At 34.7% G+C, this 21,148-nt stretch overlaps 1 protein-coding gene across 2 annotated transcripts in view; it reads right to left on the minus strand.

Moving 5' to 3' along the window:
* Nucleotides 1–87: 87 nt before the first annotated feature.
* FAM3C (FAM3 metabolism regulating signaling molecule C) overlaps nt 88–21,148 on the minus strand; it is a 47,140-nt gene continuing 26,079 nt past the window's right edge. For both annotated transcript variants that reach the window (XM_054495491.2, XM_063667801.1), the window contains exons 6-10: nt 14,579–14,637; nt 13,399–13,449; nt 10,519–10,603; nt 2,339–2,465; nt 88–1,747 (exon numbers count right to left, since the gene is read on the minus strand). In XM_054495491.2, the coding sequence (XP_054351466.1) occupies nt 1,658–1,747; nt 2,339–2,465; nt 10,519–10,603; nt 13,399–13,449; nt 14,579–14,637 (412 nt within the window). In that variant the 3' untranslated portion in view covers nt 88–1,657. The remainder of the gene's footprint in view (nt 1,748–2,338; nt 2,466–10,518; nt 10,604–13,398; nt 13,450–14,578; nt 14,638–21,148) is intronic.

Genomic DNA, 21,148 nt, shown 5'->3' on the forward strand with positions numbered 1-21,148 from the left:
TGTGTGAGTTTTTGTGAAGTTCTGTAGGTATATTACTTTGCCAGATTAAAAAAAAAAAAAAAAATTCACAAAGCAAAACCAAGAGTATTTATTTTCATTATTTTAAAAAAGTGCAACATTTATTTCACAATCCCTGGAACTGTAAAATAACTATTCTTTTAATTTACAGAATTGAGGGAAGTATTTTAAATGTCAAAATACACATGCTGAATGTGATTTAGCATATAAGCACCAAAAATCCCAAAAGTATACAAAGATTGTTTAAACATATAAGGTGCATTTATTCATGAATTAATTACATTCAGTTTGAAGGAAGAAACAGTACTCCAAAGTTCATCAATATTTAAGAAATTATCTGAATAGCTTCCAACTTGGTTAACAGATACTGCTTTTAGGTTTTTTTATACAATGCATCTAAAATTTAGGTTCGAAATTTAAGTGCTGCCTTACACTGTGAATGGCAGTTTGATCACTAAATTTATGTTCCAGTTTGAGATACTTCATACACAACATATATTTAATGCCCTGAAAACTTCTGCTTAAAAACTGAGTTATTTAGTGAACTTCTGAAGATAACAAAAAAAGATCTTCTATATTTTTATGTAGAATTGGGTATAAAGTCATTTGGGGTCAAACACAATTATTTTTTAAATGTTATCAGTCCACCCAGTAATAAGAACTTCTGTAAATATGCCACTACAGCATCGGGCAATAATTGCTATTATGAAGTTAGATAAACACAGGATTAATTTCTTGGTTTACAAATCAAAATTATTGTGATATTAAAGCATGCCTCCTTCCAAACCACTTGGTCAATGCTGATAACAATTAAGAAAAACATATGCTAGTATTGCTCTAAATATACTGACTTAGCAGTCCTGAATGACCTAATTAGGTTGCGGAGGGGACTTGGCCTGGTTCTCCAGTTCTGTGAAGCTGCCACCTCCAGCCTCACTCTAAATAGCTTATACAAAATCAAGTTATTCCCATAGCTAACACAAATCCAGCAAGCTGTGGTCCTAAATGCCATCTACATTTATACATTTACTTTTTTACTGTGTACATTAAGAATTTTGTTGTGCTTTTCACATATCCGATGTACGTTTTCATATTAAACATTCCTCAGTTTCTTGGGAAGGAAAGAAAAAGATCATGAAAAGAGGTACATCAGGAGAGTCGGACTGTAAAGTAACATTACACACACAACTAGCCAAATCTCTTTTTAATTTAAAAGATAATGTCATCACAAGGCAATATATGGAAATATAAAAGAAAATAAAGTATCCACCCTAAAATCCCTATTATTCCATGATATTTTCACAGCAACTAGTATATATATCAATATATTTTTCACAAACCATTGTTACACATTGTGTATGCTTTTAGAATTTAAAATATGTATTACCATAGCAGTCTAAACATTGTACTTTTAGGGAAATGTGCGGAGACATGGTTCAGTGATTTGATCATTGTGATGACTATTTACAATGCTATCTATTTACGTTAGCAATAAATAATCCTGATATCAAAAGAGACAATACTCATGCACACACCAAGATGGCTGCATGCTCTTAAAATATTTACACATAGCTCTGCCATTTATAGCTCTCCCATTAATAGTGAAAGTGCGCTTTCTTCAATTCTCTCCACATTTCCATTAGTCTTGCTTCTGGGGGATGCATCCTTCCATTTCCACAACTTCAGGCCATCCTTCATATTTGTTTGTATCCTTATTGTTCTTTATGTGCTATTGGAACACAGTAATAATATACAGTTTAAAAAACCGTTGTAAACCGCTGATTTGCAGTAACATTTTACACATTCTCATTTCAGTAATACTCATGTCAACAATGAGTTCATTTAAGTTACTGGTCAAGATATTAAATGAGTGACCCTCAGGCTGTACCACATACATGGCAGACCTTCAAATAACAGCTGAAAGAATACATTGCAGATGCTTTTAAAGGATTATTTGCTAGTCAAAAACTAACATTTACATTCTACTAAGTTCTAAAATATTTCCAAACTTAACTGATTCTAAAATCCAAAGCTCAATTAAAATCCTTAATAACTAAAGCTTCCGAAAAGGCTTAAGATAGGTAATCCTATTCCAATGCATTGTCCTGTAGGAAAAAATATTCCCGTGCAGAATTTTTAAGTTTTGAAATTTAAAAGTACGATGATTATTTCAAATAACTGATTACCAAGAATTTATGACAAATATATGATCATATTTACTATCTGCTTTATCTAATTTTCAAATAGCTGGGATGGGAAAATGTACTGTAAGGTTTCACAGAATTTGTTTTTGTTAATTCTGAGAGTCTATGACACTAACCTGTTCAAAAGGGCTTTTTGTCTTAATGCCCTTCCCACCACAGAAGACCCAGTTGTCTCTAAAACCAAGATTAGTAATAGATGTGCTCCCCAATTCAGCAATGAGCCGCCGTGCCTCATCATTGAGTCTTGAAGAGGGAGAGAAAGAATACAACAATAAACAGAGGGAACTGTATGCTAATACTGATTCACTAGGATATTACCATATTACCACATAACATGAGACAAAAAGACTTTAAATAACAGAACATTTTGGAAAATAATTTTTTTTCAGAGTTACATTTCTACTGGTTGAATTCTTTAGTGACAAAAGACATGAACTCCAACAATTAATTTTAAGTTTATTCTATTAAAAGGACCTGTTAGGTTTTTATTTCACAACAACAATTCACCTTCATTTAACTTTTTAAATTACACTCATCAAATAAATAAGGGATACCACAGTTAGTAGATGCCTACCCAGGCTAATCCAAGGTCTTAAGCAACCAATATTTTTATAAAATTAATCTTTCTGAATCTCCACTAATTCCTCTGTAAATTACATTTGACCAGAATAAAGGTAAATGCTGACAAAAATCTGTATGTTTCTAACACTATGTTTTATTTAAAAGAAAATGAATTTTGAGAACAGATATATAAATTGTACTTCAGTGATAACTGCCAAGTGGTTACTTAATAAAAATGAAAATATTAACCACACAGCAGCTAAATGCCTACTAGCAGGAGGAGGAGTAGTGACAAAAGTCAACCACCAGGGAAACTACTAATTGAAAGATGTCCCTAAAAAATTTTGTGTAAGTGATCATCCTAATGGTCAATGATTTTCTCTCCTTTATCTCTAAGGAGAAAAGAAACTCAGAACATAAATGCTAGCTATAGAGCTTAAAAAAAGAAGAAGAAGAAGAAGAAAAAATTAAGGGCTACTTGTACACATATCTGGCATTGAGTCCTATATACTGCACAAAAGACAGCTCTAACAGGTCACTTAGAGAGGTTTGTTCTGCTAAAACCTGAGGCAAGGTAAGTTTATATTTCCAAACAGCAGGAAAGTCAGTGAGGAAGGTACTTATTCATTCTACAGTGTTCTTTCAAACATCTCATGCTAGTATCAGTTACCTCCTTTAACATCTTAGTGAAAGAAACACTACATAGAACAGTTCTCATTTAACTAAAGAAAAAGGGATACTCTTACGGTTTTTTTAAAAAAGCTTCATAAAACAGGAAAGAACTACATATATCATTAAACTTTCATGATTGATACCAACCACATCTGTGGGGGCTGTGGAGCTGTTTTGGCCACAGCCTGGGCACTGCTGTCCACCTGGAGGAAGTTCACTAGAATCAGCAAGAAAATAAGCCATAGCCTGTGGAGTATTTAGCCTTTCAGATTCACCTCCTATATTAAGTGGTACATTTATAGCCAAGTGAACTAAAAAGAAGTGAAATTACTGTGCAGAAGAACCAATCTCAGCCTCTGTGAAGACTGTGAGGCCTTCACATGAAATCTGTGCATATGCGCTGGCTTTCCCTCCACAGTTCCTCTGCAGCTTTGTTTCCTGTGCCCATCCTTACACGAGTTATCCATCATTTTTCACTTGTTTGCTCCCTTGATAAGCAACTTTTGTGCTAGAGGGAAATGCCCCAAAATTATCACCTGAATCTTGTTTTCTTGTTTCCAAATGCTATTGGGATGCCATGGATCTAAAAGACTGTCAAATTCCACTTGCATAGTTTATCCAAATGTTCTACTTTCTAACTACCTTATAGAAGTCTACACTTGCATCATCAGCACTAGCGATGAGTTTTGCTGCTGTAACAAGAATAAATAGTATTGAAATGTCTAGAGCACAGGCAGTAGGCTCAGTGGTCAGCTAAGTGGACTGCCTCCTGCAGAGAGGCTTTGGGGTTTCATTCACATTTACATCTCAACAAAATTATGAACTGATACCTCACAGGCCTTTAGGGTGGCTCATAAACAGCTGAAATGATGAATGTGAAGTTCACAAATGTTAAGAGATTGCTTTATACAGGAAAAACTCCCTGCAAAGTAGAAGGTTATCCAAATGCAGGTCTAGCTCCCTGCCAAAAGTAAAATCTTATCCAAGAATTTTGCATCAACTAAGAAATATGTTGAAGGGCAGTCAGGCATTCTTATTTTTGTACTCCTGAATTTCAGAAGTGACCATTATGATCTGTATGAATAAACCAAGCTGATTTACAATCAAGCCAGAGATCGAGGAGAAACTTAAAGATTGAGCTTTATGTTTTAACTCCATTAATCTTATTCCTTGCTTTTCCATTAGAAGATACTGAGATCCTGTGCAGATATGCATTAACATAGCAGGCCTGAGCTTAGAAAGGCCTACTAGCAAGACTGACCCTTGGCTATCTGGCCACTTGGATTTGGGGAGGGCTCCTATCATTTTCCCAAAACTGATAAGAATGGTTCACTGTGTCTAAACTGTGGGCAAAAACAATGCAATTTATGCTGAACACTTGTTTTCTCTCTGGGAGTCTGGTATTTTGCAACAGGTTAGGCAGAGGGTGCCTACATGACCAGCCCCTAATAAAATATCTGGGCATTGAGTCCCTAATAAGCTTCCTTGCAGACAACATTTCCCGTGTGTTGTCCTAATTGGTTGCTGGAAGAATTAAGCATGTCCTGTTTGACTCCAATTGGGAGAAGACTCCTTTGTCCCTCTAGACTTTGTCCCATGAACTTTTTCCCTTTGCTGATTTTGCTTTGTGTATTTTTGCTTTAACAAATCACAGCCATGAGACCTACTGGAGAACTGTCAAAACTGGGAGTGGTTTGGGGGACGTCTAACACATAGCCCTGTGTATATCTAACTATAGTTTTATAACAAGATGACTTTGTCAATGACTTCTAACACTTTCTGATCTGCCTATGTAGAATATGGTGGATTATTTTATTATTATTTTTAGATATCTTCTGTATAACTAAGTAAAAAAAAAAAAACTTTATATTTCAGAAGTTTAAAATCATGTAACATAGCCAGTATTTAATTGAATATACAGGAAATGTCAAAATGCCCCTTTTTTAAAAAAGCCGGGGCAGCAAATATATTTTTATATAGCATAAAGGTTCGAGATACAAGCTTTTTATTCCACATAGTGCACCCTGAGTTTGTTACATATATTTTAATCCTTACTAATGGTCTTAACTAGCTAAGTTAAAAATTTATGTCAAATAAATTATTTTAGTGAATAATTTTCTTCAAAATGAACAGAAAATTATCCTGTGATAAACCAGGATAGACAGAGAACGGTATCAGGTTTTGCTAGAAGACAATCTAATGCTGCCCAGAGGCAATCTAAACTAGAAAGGGAGGAAGTGGGAACTGGACACAGGAATCTGTGGGTTCTGCCTCAATCCTTGCTGGGAAAGGAGGCACATCGGATAGTCTTACAGTTGCACCATCAAACCAAGCCAATGCTGCCTTTCTGGAAGCACAGAAAGCAAGAAGGACAATATTAACGGCTCAATTCTGATTAATAGGGAAGAACAAGCTGGGAAGGAGACAGCCTGGAAGAAAATCACCATATTACCTCAGGGCGTTGAAGAGTAAGAAATGCTAACTATCTAAGGCATAAATGACGACCCAGCCTAGACTTTAAAGAGAACATATTATACAAAGTTCAGACTAGAAATTTTTATGAGGAAATACGACTCTTTAAAAACAAACAGAAAAACTCTATAATTTTCACTATATAATTGCTAACACTCCCAGAAAAAAATGGAGCATAGTTTCTAAATTAGTGCTATCATAGGAATGTTTTATGATGGGCTCAAACTTAAGAAAGGAAGTGTGTAAAAATACAAAGCAAACCACATTACTAATGACAAAATTTTTAATACTACTAACCAGGAAGACCTGTAGTGCTCAGAATGAGATGAAACTCATACAATTATTAAAAGCCACAGAAACAGCTTTTGCTACTAAGTGTGAATAACAAAGGGACTCACTGTTTCACGAGAGTGATATATCATCAGACCAAAGCATGACTATCTTTTACAGGGAGGCAAACATTCTTTGATCAACATAAAAAGGGAATAGTAGCTCAACAAGTCCATGTAAGTGCTCTAAAGTAAATTTAAGCCTCCAGTCCTGTAAACCTCCTCCCCCACTCCACACTTTTAGATTGTAAAGGAACTTGTTGAAATAATCAGCAAGGTAGTGTCAGTTATTTTAGAAGCCTCATGGAAAATGGGAGATGCTAAGACATTATCCCAGTTTTCAAAAAAGGCAAGAAAATTTTAGAAATAATGGTCCAATAAAACTAATGTGAATTCCTACCAAAATCCTTGAAGGGATGACAAGAAGATCCTGTGAGCATTAAAAAGCAATAAGGAAAGACAGGGAAATAAAGGGGAACTAGTGGGAAGGAGAGGGAAATAAGTAAAGCCAAGTTAACGTCATCACAACTATTTCAGCTTTTGAAGAGGTTTTCAGGCAGTAGATCAGGGCACTGTAATTAGCACAGTCCATGAATTTCAAGTGAGCATATGATAGTCTCAGAAAATAACCTCTATGAATAAAATAATGAAATAGCAGCTGGATGGTACTCCTGGTAGGGTACACTGGCAGCTGTTTGAAAAGTAGTTTCTGCAGCTGATTAACAGATGCATCCCTTGGAGGAAGCCTCTAGCAAGGTGGCACACCGCCGTTGGTAAACATTTTTATCAATGACTTATATTTAGACATAAGCATAACTTTGAAGAGAATACAAAGCCTGGATCATGGAAACTTCATAGGACGAATGTCAGAATCAAGACCAAGTGGGCCTACATCAGCAAAATTAAATTTAACAAGGATAAATGAAAATAAAGGCCTTCATTTAGATTAAACAAAATCAAGTTCTGAATGAAGAGAAAGACCTGATTTGACAGTGGTTTAGGAAAAAAAAAAAGCCTGAGATCAAATAAAAAAGATCTGAGAATTTAACTTGACCAAAAACTCACGAGCCAAAAATGTAATGTGACTGTTTAAAGAAAACTAATACAATTCTAGTCTGCATGAATATTCAAAGAAATGTAATCTCTAAAACATGGTAGGCCAGCATCTGCATTGTACCTTGTACCGGCCAGACCACATCTGGAACCCTGTGTTTGATTTGATGCATTCATTTTAAGAAAGACAATAATCAACTAGAGAATGCCTAAGAAATATAGCCAGGAAGATGAAACAAATTAGAAGCTATACATGATAAAAAGTTAAAAGAGCCTGTGTATTAAGCCGGAAAAAGAGAAAACTAAAAGAAAAATACCAATTAGCTTCAAATACCTGAAGTATCAAATGATTTGGGGAATACACTTACTGTTTTCTTGTTCCATCTATCTAAATTAAAGAACATCAGGCGGAATTTAGAAGGAGACCACTCTGAGAATGTAACACTGTATTGTGAATATTTTGTTTCAATCTATTTCAAATGGAGAAATGAAAGGGTACTGGCACATTAAGTAGGTAGGGTGTTAAGTAGAGGTATTCATAGAGAACAAGGGAATCTTGACCAGGCTCCAATGCTGCTTTAGGTGACCTTTAAGATCCCTTCTTACTCCAAGACATTCATATTGAAGCCCTTCAATATATAAAATAGATGTAGATTGCCTTTCTTAAGGATGTTGTCCATTTCAGTATAAAAGATATGATGCTTACAATTTCTTTTACCAGTATTTAGAAAAAGGAAATATTTGAAATATACATTCGTGTGCTCCAAACTCATAAACTCAATTCATTTAAATTCACAGAAGATGAATCATATATTGACCAAGTGACCAAACATAAGGAAATTAAAGTTTAGATTTTTTCCTTTTGCCCTAGAGGTTGAACTCTCTTCCAAAGCTGCTTTTGGTGCATTTAATGGGCACCAAAAAATAGCAGTTAAAGAGTAAACATCATTCCTCCCCTAGTTCTTAGTTGTGGTTACAATTTATTATTAGCATATTAGCAGATTAAGGGGAGCAATTTTGATTCCCATCAGGTATAACAAAATAATCTGGTGAAAAACGGAAGTCATGTTTGTCAGTTCAGAAAAGTGGGGCCTTTTCTTTTTAATGTTAAAACTTCAAATTTTACACGTAATAGCCTATTCTCTCAGCAAAAGCAAATAGCAAGTTACCTGTTTTTTGATGAGAGCCTAATTACATCCTGTTTCATTCTATTTAGGTAGATGAAAATGCTCGAATAGGCAAGTTTTATGTTAACCTTCAATTGATGGATTTAATATATTCTTAGTTGAACCAGATAAAATGCACAATGTCAATGAAATTACTTCAGCTTACAACCATTTATAAAGTAGCACTGTTTTCATGTAAATCTGTGATAATGTAGCTATAAAATAATACATTTATAAAAATCAATACATAAAAAATACAAATTTCTGTATAAATCTTGTAGTATTAAGGCTCTGTCAATTAAAATCTATAAAATCTATAAATCTTGTATTATTAAAGCTCTGTCAATTGAAATCTGTAAAGGATGTTTTTTATCCTTGATAAGTCATCTGAAGAAAAGTCAGAGAAAAAATTATTTTTTTCTAGAAAGAACAACATTAAAGGGGATTTAATCTCAACCAGAGAGGCATGAAGTACAATTACTTTTATAAAACAATTTTAAAATAATTGAAATAGTGTCTTTTTGGAACAGAGATGAATAGGTCAAGTGAACGGAACAGAACAGAAATACCAGAGATAAAGCCAAATCTACATAAGAACAAAGGCATTGTGTGTCATGGGGAAATTACAAATGGGTTTTTAAAAATACATGAAAACAGTGAAATCACTGGAAGAGAAAATCTACTAAACATCTAATATGGAGGTGGAAAAATACTTCTCAAGTATACAAGGAGACTGATAGAAAAATACATAGACTATATAGGCATTAGTCTAAAATTCTAAAATTCAAAAAGCACCCTACACTAACAAATTTAAAAGCAAATAATGTACAATAAATACATTTCTTTTTACATTAGAAATGGTTAATATCCTTAAAACATAAAGGGGTCTTACAAGTCAAGATAGGCCAACTTGAATGGTCAAAAGACAATTTACATAAAAAGGCAAAAGAAAAAAAAAAAACACTTGTGAAAAAAATCCAATCTCAATAATAAAGGCATATTAAAATAAGATACCTTTTCAAACTCTTAAAATTGAAACTTAAAAAAATTAACAATCGGTGTCATGGAACTTCTGAAAAAAAATATAAAATTGATAAAAAAATTTTTAAAATCCATTTTTAAAAACATGCACATCCTTTAATTAATCATTTCCACTTTAAATTTAATTAATCATTTCCACTTTAAAAAAAAGAAGTCTATCTTAAAGACATAGACATGGACTGTTCAAACATTTCTAAGATAGTCTATTTTGCTAAGTATGAAAATTGGAACTAGCCTGGGTCCAGCAATAGGCAACCCATTAAAGAGGTTATAAATCATGACATTTTAAAAACCAGACTAGGCAGGCATAAACAATTTTTTATAAAGAATATTTAATAATAAGGGGAAATATTCACCACATATGAAGAGATGTGCTATAAAAACTAGCATTCTAAATATTTAATGCCAAAAAAAGTGTGTTAAGTCATCTGGAATAGAAACTAAAATATCATCAATGTTTATACTGGGTAGTGAGATGGACTGGAACTTGGTCTCTTTGCGCTTTTCTATATTTTCCAAATTTTTACAACATATACTATTTTAAGAAAAAGTTATAAAACTACTACTTATTAAAATTATTTAAAATATAGCACACTTGTATCTTTGACAATTAACTCCATTTCTTGAAATTTACCCTAATGACATAATAATAGGGAAACTTTAAATAAAGGTGAACCCATAACTGCTGATGAACCATAAAAATGCTATTGAAGAATATTAATGCCAGGAAAAACAATTTCAGAATGTTAAAAACCAGAACATAAAAGTAGAAAAAACATTCTATATGATGTGATTCTTATTTCATGACAATATATGTGTGATAAACATTTACACAGAAAACCAGGGAGGAGGCAAAGTAAAAACAAAAATTGTTAGTTGTGTTTATCTGGTAGTTTGATTACTTTGCTCTATGTTACAGATTTTTTTTTAATGAAAATGTATTGCTTTTATAATTACAAATTATAGCTCCAAAAAGTTCTGTAAAGTTTTAAGTTTACATACTTGGTTGCTCCATCATCGTATGTTCCCATTAAAACTATTGTTCCATCTTGTATGGCCTTCAGAAACTCAATAAATGGTGCCACATCTGAAGAAAAAGAAAGGGTTGAGGGTTTTAAAAAATGACTGAATAAGCATCATGATAATCTCTAAAAGTAGTATTATAGAACATGAAGTATCTGTAAAGCAATAATTTCCAATGTAAAGTAATCCAAAAGACAGACAAATCTTATAAAGAGTTTAAAAACTGTTAAATTTGTCCCTTAATATAATCCCACCATCAACTTACAATTTCCCATTCCTGATTTATCCTGTGTCTTTTGTATTGATATTCCTGGGGCTAAGTGAAAAAAATTATAGCAAAGTAAAGCATGACTTATGAAGTAAGAAATTCAGAGATCTCTCAGATTTGAATAATTGGGATCCTGAAAAACCTTATTCTGGGGTCCATGCATAAGCTTATGGAGGCATGGGAGGTTTGTGGACTCCCTAAGTGTATGTAAAATTGTATGGGCTGAGCACAGTGACTCACATCTGTAATCCCAGCACCTTGGGAGGTCAGGGCTGGGGGATCGCTTGAGCCCAGGAACTTGAAACCAGCCTGGGCAATATAGTGAGACCTCATCTCGACAAAAAAATTTAAAAATTAGCCGAGCTTGGTGGCACATGCCTGTAGTCCTAGCTACTCAGGAAGCTGAGGCAGGAGAACTGCTTTGAGGCCAGGAGGTGGAGGTTGCGGTGAGCTGAGATCACACCACTGCACTCTAGCCTGGTTGACACAGCAAGACCCTGTCTCTCAAAAAAAAACAAAACAAACAAAAAAAAAAAACAAAAACGAAACGAAAAAAAGCGTAACATTGTTTGTATGGGTACTTTACTAGAAAGAGGATACACAGCTTTTCTCCAATTCTCAAAGATATCTGTAATTTTTAGAAAATCTAAAAATACATATACACACAGATTTAAAGGCTATTTTAGGTATATCGTTTGCTATAAACTGGGAGAAGGAATATGTTAGGTGATCATTAGAAGCCAAACTAATTGCAGCAAATATTACAGTCACTACTCATTTGATCTACCAAATCAAAATCCACAAGGACTTCAAAATAAACCACTTCAGTGACTATAAACTGTTGATGCCAGATACATAGGTCAGATTCTACAAATCACTTGACATCTTGAACTCTTTACAATGTCTGGGTTCCTTATAGCTCTGAAGTCTAATTCTACTCCAAAACTGGGTTAGTTCAAATGTACTCAGTTTCTTTCCACAGCAAAGATTCCAAAGATTTTCGATAACTGATTGTATTTCATAATAATAGCATTTTCAATTCAAAAAGATATAACAAGGCAGCTAACAAACTACTTCCATTTAAATGCAAAGGTAGCAATAAACTGCAACAATTTCCTAACTAGAAGAATGCTTCTAGCGGTAATTAATCTACCTGTGACAAGAGAAGTAAAGAATACCAGAGCTCTTGGTCACATGAGCTCCTGGTCACATGACTGATTTCAACAACAGCTTTGTAAGACTGTTTCTATCAATAAATTTTGGCAGGACCAATTTATGCCTTTAGAATCTAAAATTGATGGTCCCATTTTAAGTTTATACAGTTTTGACAGCTATGCAATGTTGTCCTAACATTATTTAATAACAAAATAATACATGGCATCTTTTGTTTTTTTGAGACGGAGTCTGGCTCTGTCGCCCAGGCTGGAGTGCAGTGGCACGATCTCGGCTCACTGCAACTTCTGCCTCCCCGGTTCGAGGGATTCTCCTGCTTCAGCCTCCCAAGGAGTAGCTAGAATTAAAGGTGCATGCCACCATGCCCGGCTAATTTTTGTATTTTTAGTAGAGACGGGATTTTGCTGTGTTAGCCAGGATGGTCTCCATCTCCTGACGTCGTTATCTGCCTGCCTTGGCCTCCCAAAGTGCTGGGATTACAGGCGTGAGCCACCGTGCCTGGCTACATAGCATCTTATTACAAGCTGAAGATATGTTGGAAAAGCTAAATTATCTGAGAACTCTTAACATGAATTTCAGGAGGCCTAATAGCTGTTGGCTTCTAGGGAATATATAAATGGAATGGGGAGGTACAGGGGAGATTCTCATACTGATCAATCTCCCAAATTAAAGAATCAAAAGATAAACCAGTGTTGGCCTCCCTTCAAACTGGAGGAAAAAAACTGATCCTTCCGGGCAGCATTCTTCTTTGGGGTGCCAGTCCCTTGCCTCTGCGTGCTGGTAACTTCTTCCCACTCCTTGTGGGACTTCCAAATATGGAAGGGGAAAATATCTGTGATTGCTTTACAAGAAAGAAAATTCTATTTCTTCCCTCAAATATTTGTCTACCTAAAAAATTAGCAGCAAGTCAGAGGGTAGAACTGTGATGAATAATAGGATTGCTTTTCTAAAACTGATAGTTTATCTTGTCTTTCTAATGCTCCTAGTTATGATTTATTTTTGAGACTGAAAAATCACATGTAAAAAAAAATCAATTCCTATCACTTAGGAACGCTTACATTGGTTATTCTGGTCTTCAAATTACTTTTTTTTTTTTTAATTTTAGACAGACCTAAAGGAGCCCAAAACTTTTGAATTGGTTGTCCTGTAGAAAACAAGATGACTTTTTTAAAAAAAATCTCAATTTTAATATTACTATCTTCAATTATACACCACAAAAATTTTTTTCTAAGAAGAAGAAAGTATATAAAACATGAATGATAACTTAAATACAGCTGGACATTTAGTGAACAGAAAGTAAGGGAAACAAAATGAACTAACACAAATAGCATCATCATTCTCTCATTAATGGGCTACATTGTATTGAGGTGATTAAGTCAGTGCCAGCAAAAGAACACAGCCATGTTATTTACACTTACCTCCTCCCCACATGTCAAAATATTTAGTGTCTAATACTTCTCCTGTTTTTCCTAAAAGAGATTAAATTCATATCAAATTATGCATCTGAAATATATCATACACTGTAAGACCAATAATCTTATCCAATGATTGATGTGAATTCATTAGCAGAGAAGGAATTACTTTGAGAACTTAAAATCTGAATCATATGCACCTGAAATATATTTTTAAAGGGTAATTTCTTAATAGAACTTTCTCATTAATCTTTTAAGCCGAAGGATAAATAGAAGTTCATTACTGACTGTAGACCATTCCAATTCGGTTAGATATATTTCATCCTTGTTTCCATATTCTCTTATTTGTAAACCTTTTACAAAAAAGAAGTATCTCTTTGAATCAGATGCCATTTTCTACATTAAATCAGTTTTTACAATAAAACTTACATTAACTTGCCCTATAAAATGTATTTTTTGCTATTAATGAAACAGACAGATGCTGAACCTTTTACCTAAGGAAATGAAGAAAGCAGAAACACAAAAAAAATTTACCTCTTGCTGTGAAAGTAGTAAAATATATTTTTCTACACTATGAAACTACAGTGGTTTCTAACCATCCTATATATCTTATAACCATCCTACACAGCTTTATGGAATACTTATTGTACCATAACAGAGAGGATCAACATGCAGTTTGGCCTCACTTTATGGTTTCAGGTTTTCAGATTTAATTTTGAAGGAAAATTTGAGATGTTCAGGATTCAATCAACTTATTCATACTAATTAAGCTATCAGAAGAATGTGGCCGATAATGAAAAATTACAATAAATTCTTATTCTTTGTTCCTCCCCCTACACCATCCTTTGTCATTTCATACGCCTTTAATCCTGTCAACCTATCTTCCTATTATGTTAGGATTCCAAAATTTGAAGCAAGATTTTATCAATGTGACGTTAGACTGCTTGTTTTCTGACAATCTCATGGAAACTCTTGCATAGCAAGTTAGGATACTTTCAAGAAACACGCTACAAATTCTTAGACATTAAGTCTCCACCCATAGATTTTTTGCAGGGCAGGGATGGGACAGAGGGCTTTATCATCAAGAGCAGCACTTTCTAACCTGATCCTCTGATAGTGCATTTTACTATGGGACAGAAAAATACCCAATGATTACACATCCATAAGCTAAAATAATTGTTCTTACCATTTGCCAAGGCAACATTGATCCCTCTTCCAACATTATTCTTAACACCACTCATTAAACTGAAGGGGGAGAAATTGAAATAAATTTAGAATTAAATATTGTACAATAACATATCAGAAAAATAAAGTCTTGCAAAAAAAGTTAGGAATATTATACATATTTTCAATTGTTTGGTGCTGCAGAGGAAATTAAAAAGATCTCTACTAAGTCAGGGAAGACAGTCTAACACTGAATAATTTTAAAGTAATGTCCTTAAATAATATTTCGCAAATAGAAATACATATTAAAAAATATTAGGCCTGAAATAATAGACCATTTTTGTGCCACACTGCTTCAGATTATTCTTAAAACATGGACATTAAGCACGTTCTGCATCATTCTTAAGGTATCAAACAAAAGATAATCTCTTTTCTGCTCTCTTCAATACCAGCATGACATGAAACAGAAGTGAGATACTACCCCCATCATTTAAATCTAAAAGCAGAGTGGGGGAGCACTCTTTCATGAATGTTTTACCTAATTGTGAACATTCTCCTAGTGATTATCACTGTAAAGTTCCTCTACACTAAGAAATATTGCACTCATGAAATTACTGCATTGAATGACAGTCACTTACATGGTGACTACCTGAGATAATCGACTTCCATGGGCAGCTCACAGACCACTATATAAAGACAATGACACTGTAAAATGGAAGGTACCAGTGACACATTTGCTGGTTATCAGTTCAGTTTGTTCAATTGCTCAAATTAGAATTATTAAACTAAAATTGTGAGTTCTTTTAACTCAAAACTTCAAGGTAATAGTAATACTCCCAGTGGTGTGCTGTTAAATATTTAACAACTGGTCTGTGTTTAGGAGAGAGAGGCAATATGCATATATGTGACTACACGTGCACACACATGTCCATATATTGACAGAATTATATATACACATAGGCATACAATTATAAACTACTAATATAAAGGATGTATAGCACACAATTTCATAAATAAAATCTACGATGTACTTTATTATAAATCTCAGTCGATTCTCACGGAGTATTTTAGTTGATTTTTCAAACAATTCACATCTGCAGCTGAACTATGGTTGCAATTAATGAATGAGTTCAGTTCTAACAAATGTTGGATCTATGTTAATGAGTAAGATAAAATAAAGAAAAACAAATAATGAAGATTCATGTTCAAATTCCATTTGCCTGTCAATGATGACTGAATCAGATAATAAGTTTTAAATATTGGAAGACTACTTCCCACATTTTTGGTGCTATCCGCCATATAATAGATATAGATAGGACATATTTTTCAATTTAATCTGCATAATATTTTCTCCCTCACCTGAAGTCTAGAACTTGAGTCTGCAAACTTTTTTTGTAAAGAGAGAAAGCACTAAAGAAGCTATAGGGACATACACTCAAAAACACTATAAATAAATCAAAAGAAACACTTTTTTAAATGTTCACGTAACTCATAGGAAGGCAGGAAAAAGAGAAAATAAAAAAATAAAATAGTAGACTTAAATCCTCATATATTAATAATTATAATAAATGAAAATAGCTTCAGCATACCAAATAAAGACAGAAATTGGCACAGTGAATTAAAACAGGAACCAACTACACACTGTCTACAAGAAACTCACTTTAAATATAATGATACAGGCAGTGGAAAGTAAAAGGGTAGAAAGAGACATATCATGCAAACATTAATCAAAAGAGAAATTACAACTCAATTATACAGAAACAACCCAATTTATCAATGGGCAAAGGGTTTCAATAGACATTTCTCCACAGAAGACATACAAATGGCCAATAAGCACACAAAAACATGCTAGACATCACTAATCATCAGGGAAATGCAAATGAGATTTCACTTCACATCTACTAGGCTGGCTATAATCAGTAAGTCCGATAATAACAAGTGTTGGCAAGGATGTGGAGAAATTGGAACCTTCACACACTGCTGGTGGAAATGCAAACAGATGCAGCCACTTTGGAAAACTATCTGGAAGTTCCTCAAATAATTAAACAGAGTTACCATATGAAACAAAATCCACTCCCTGGGAGTATAAAGAAATCAAAACATATGTCCACATAAAATGTGTACATAAATGTTTCTGTAAATGTTACACATTATAGTTAAAAAGTGGAAACAACTCAAATGTCTACCAACTAATGAATGAGTAAACAAAATGTGGTATATCCATACAATGGAATATCATTCAGACATAAAAGGAATGAAGTTCTGATACGTGATATAACATGGAGGAAGCCTGAAAACATTACGGTAAGAAGCCAATCACAAAAGACCAAATATTATATACCACTTATATGAACTGTCCAAAATAGGCAAATCTATAAAGACAGAAAGGAAACTAATGGTTAACTTAGGGTTTGGGGTGGGGAAGTGGGCAGGACAAGAAAGGCTTAGAAGGGTATTAGCTAAGGGGTACAGAGTTTCTTTTTGAGGTATAAAAATGTTCTAAAATTGACTGTGGCAGAGATTGCATGTATCTGTGAATATAATAAACCACTGACTGTATAATATAAATGAGCGAAATGGACGGCATGTGAATTATATCTCAAAGCTGTTTAAAAGTACTAGTTTGGAGCACATACATTTAAAAAGTTCTATGCTTTACTATTTAACTATTGGCTCAGCTGCACCAAAGAGAAAGAAGTTTCAAAATGTATTGTTCTGTTTCTTTCAGAAATACATTCAATAAGTAAACTCCATTATTAAGAAGTAACTGCTGCGATTAACAGGTTAAGTGCTAGTGTGACTTTTCCAAGTAAAGATCATCTAGGAGTATGAGGTGGCATTTTACAGACTGAAATCTATCATAAAGCAAAGAAATAAAGGTAACAAAGAAGCACAATGACATAGGCTTCCCACAAGAGGGCAGCAGCTTATCAATTTTTAAAAACTGAAATTCAAACAGAAAATCTCTAACAAATAAAAAATCCACTGAGATTTAAAATGTATAAAGGTTATTCAACCTTACTAACACAAGTTGAAATATTTTCTTTTATCCTTCATGAATATAAGGTACCCCTCCCCACACCTCTAGGCAAAATTCTAAAGGAAATGATTGTATCATCTGTAGAAATACTCGGTATCTTCAAATATAGATTTGTTTCAAATAGCTACTCCATGTTCTAGTTATTAGTTATTATCTCTTAAGATGGTTAGTTTAAAGCAGGGCTTGGTAAACTATAGCTCACGAGCCAAATCCCGCCAACTGGTTTTTTTATTTGTTTTAATACTCATGAGCTTAGAATAGTTTTTACATTTTTAAATGGTTACTTTTTAAATGATTATGTAAGTACCTATATAATAACCTTGATTTTACCTCTTTGCCCTCATAGCCAAAAACACTGATCCCTTGTTAAAAAAAAAAAAATCCCTCAAAATAATCTCATATTCTTGCAGCAAACATTACCGTTAAAATCAAAAGTAATGAATTATTCCTAATATCAAATTCATACAAATTGAAATCAAATGAATATACACCTTAAATGAAGATTATAATTGGAACATAAGTTAGTTCTATGGGTGCTCTAATGAGAAAGAAAAAACCTGTAATCCCAGCACTTTGGGAGGCTGAGGTGGGAAGACTGCTTGAACCCAAGACTTCAAGACCAGCTTGGGCAACACAATGGGACCCCATTTCCACAAAAACAGAAAAATTAGCTGCGTGTGGTGGTGTGCGCCTGTAGTCCCGGCTACTCAGGAGGTGGAGGTGGGAAGATCGTTTCAGCCCAGGCATTCAAAGTTGCAGTGACCTAAGATTGCGTCACTATACTCCAGCCTGGGCAACAGAATGAGACCCTGTCTCTAGGTAAAAAAGAAAAGAAAAAAGAAAAAAAGTAAAGGAAAAAAAAAAAGCTGCAATTACTGTTTTTCCTGAGACCTGAGGTTCATACCTGCGATTTTCTATTTCTAACTAATGAGACATTTAAAACACATGTTAATCTGCATAATGTATTTTGACTTGATCTGCTTATGGCCACCATCCTAATTGTAATTATCACCTGTCTGTACCAGAGTTTCTCAAACCCAGCCTCTCATTTTAAGAGCCTGATCATTCTTGTGGATGAGCTGACCTACGCACTGAAAGATGTTTAACAGCATCTCTGGCCTCTACAAGGAGTACCTCCAAAGCTATGACAACCCAAAATTACAATGTCCCCTGGAGAGCAAAACTGCCCCCATCGAGACACACTGATCCAAGAATAGTAGTCTCCAAAGTGAGTTACATGTACTTAGAGCAGGTGCTCTGAAAAGATTAAATTCTCTGCTTATGTTATTTTTATTATCTACTTACAGATTTTAGTGAATGTATAAGCAATAAAGTCTGTTACCAATAGGGAGGCAGTATGAAAGTGCTGTGGCAGTGACTGGCAATGGCCTTCCAATTGTCCTCTCTATTCCACTTCCTTAATTATTTTACACAGCAACCAGATAACTTTTTGCAATATAAATAAAAACACGACATGCCAGAATTTGAAATCCTTCCACAAATTCTCAATACACTCAGAAAAAAAGTCTCAACCCTTTACCTGCATGGCCTACAAGTTCCTATGCAGCCTGGCCCTAATTCACTTCTCTCCAGAGCTACCCAATCTTAGGACCTTCGAGCAGGCTTTTTCCTCCTGCTCGAAGACCAAGCATGGTCTTCCTTTCTATCCCTCAGATCTCAGAATACACATCACTGTCTTAGAAACTGTTCCATAACCCTCAATCTAAAGTTAGACACCTCTTTCCATCCACTCTCGCCAGTACTCACCACACCCTGCTGCCCTGCAGGGCTGGTATCACAATTTGTTTGTTCGTTTTTTGCTGTTGTTGGTTTTTTTTTGTTTTGTTTTTTTTTTTTGAGACAAAGTCTCGCTCTGCCACCCAGGCTGGAGTGCAGTGGTGCGATCTTGGCTCACTGCAACCTCTATCTCCTGGGTTCAAGAGATTCTTGTGCCTCAGCCTCCCAAGTAGCTAGGATTACAGGCCCATGTGCCACCATGCCCGGCTAACTTTTGTATTTTAGTAGAGACGGGTTTTCACCATGCTGGCCAGGCTGGTCTCAAACTCCTGACCTCAAATGAAGCGGGTGATCCACCCGCTTCGGCCTCCCAAAGTGCTGGGATTACAGGCGTGAGCCACCACGCCCGACCTGGTGTCACAATTTATAAGTACATATTTTTTTTAAACATCTGTCACCCCTACTAAACTGTAAGTTCCATGACAGGAGGGATTATGCTCAAAAATACTTGCTAAACAGGTGAATAAATGACTCTCAGGAAACTTAAGACTCTTTCTTTGGACTTTAACCTGAGGCTTGGGTAGAAAATCCCACCAAGTATTTAATCTCTCATGGTAATGGCAGAATGGTTCCTGAAATAAGGATGGATGGGTGGCCTGCCTCATTTAATGGTTAAAGAAACTGAAACACAAATGCTACATGGCACGCCCACCATGCTAGAAGCAAATTCTCTGGCTCTAAGCCAAGTATGTATTTTACCAAGCTCCACTGTCTACGCACTGTTCTCTTTTCAACATTAGATCTCTTTTCAACCTTAGCTGTTCAACACTAGGCTGAGGGATAGAGAATAGTCTCTAAGACAGTGATGTGTACTCTGAGAACCAAAGGACAAGAAGGAAGACAGCCAAGTGAAGAGTAAGGAAAGACCATCCTAGACAGAAGAGCGTACTCCAAGACCCCAAGATCAGGAAGATCTGGAGAGAAGTGAATTAGGGTCAGGACACATAGGAACTTTTAGGCCATGTGGGTAAACAGTTGAGCTTTTTTTCTGAGTGTGTTTTGTTGTTTACGGTTTTAATCTGTGAATAAAAAACCTGCTAGTAAAAATAGTCTGATCTCTTCTTCTCTCAACTAAAATTCACATGCATCAAGGGGGCAGAATAGATGTCCAAAATCATCCATGGGTTAGGTATTCTAAAAGAACTTTGTTCCTGTTATTTAGAATCAAATTTGGGGTCTGTTTAACCAAACAAGATAAAGAGTGGAAATGAGAATGTTTTCAAAAACCTACAAACTTCTAAAATGCAAGTGCATTATTACATGTCAGTAAAACAGGACTATTCTAATGAGAAATCAGAAGACAAATGGATTAACAATAAATCATCATTAGAATACGGGAAAATAAAGGAAATCAGTACAGACCTTAATGATCATCTAGCTCAAGCCCTTAATTTTACAAGAAAAGTGTTGTCCCATGAAGCTCAATAAACTTCTTACAGCTAACTACCTGCAAAAGAGGCTAGGATAAAAATTTAAGAGCTTCAATATTAAAAACAAGAGGCACATAAACAGCTAGGAAAAGCTGCCTAGGTCTCCTCTTTGCTATAAAATTATCTCTTTATTCTATATAATTCGTGACAAATTTATTATTTTATATTAAATTTAAATAAGCCATGTCTAGTTTTCTAGGCAACAGCATATTAAAAGCAACCAACTAAAAGTAGGATTTGCAATTTCAGCAGCAGGAACTTGCGAGCAACAGTTGACACTGAGGTAGGATATCAAATATCCTAAAAACCATCCTTTAGAAAGCAT

Source organism: Pongo pygmaeus, chromosome 6 (assembly GCF_028885625.2).
Source record: "Pongo pygmaeus isolate AG05252 chromosome 6, NHGRI_mPonPyg2-v2.0_pri, whole genome shotgun sequence".
Classification (NCBI taxonomy): Eukaryota; Metazoa; Chordata; class Mammalia; order Primates; family Hominidae; genus Pongo; species Pongo pygmaeus.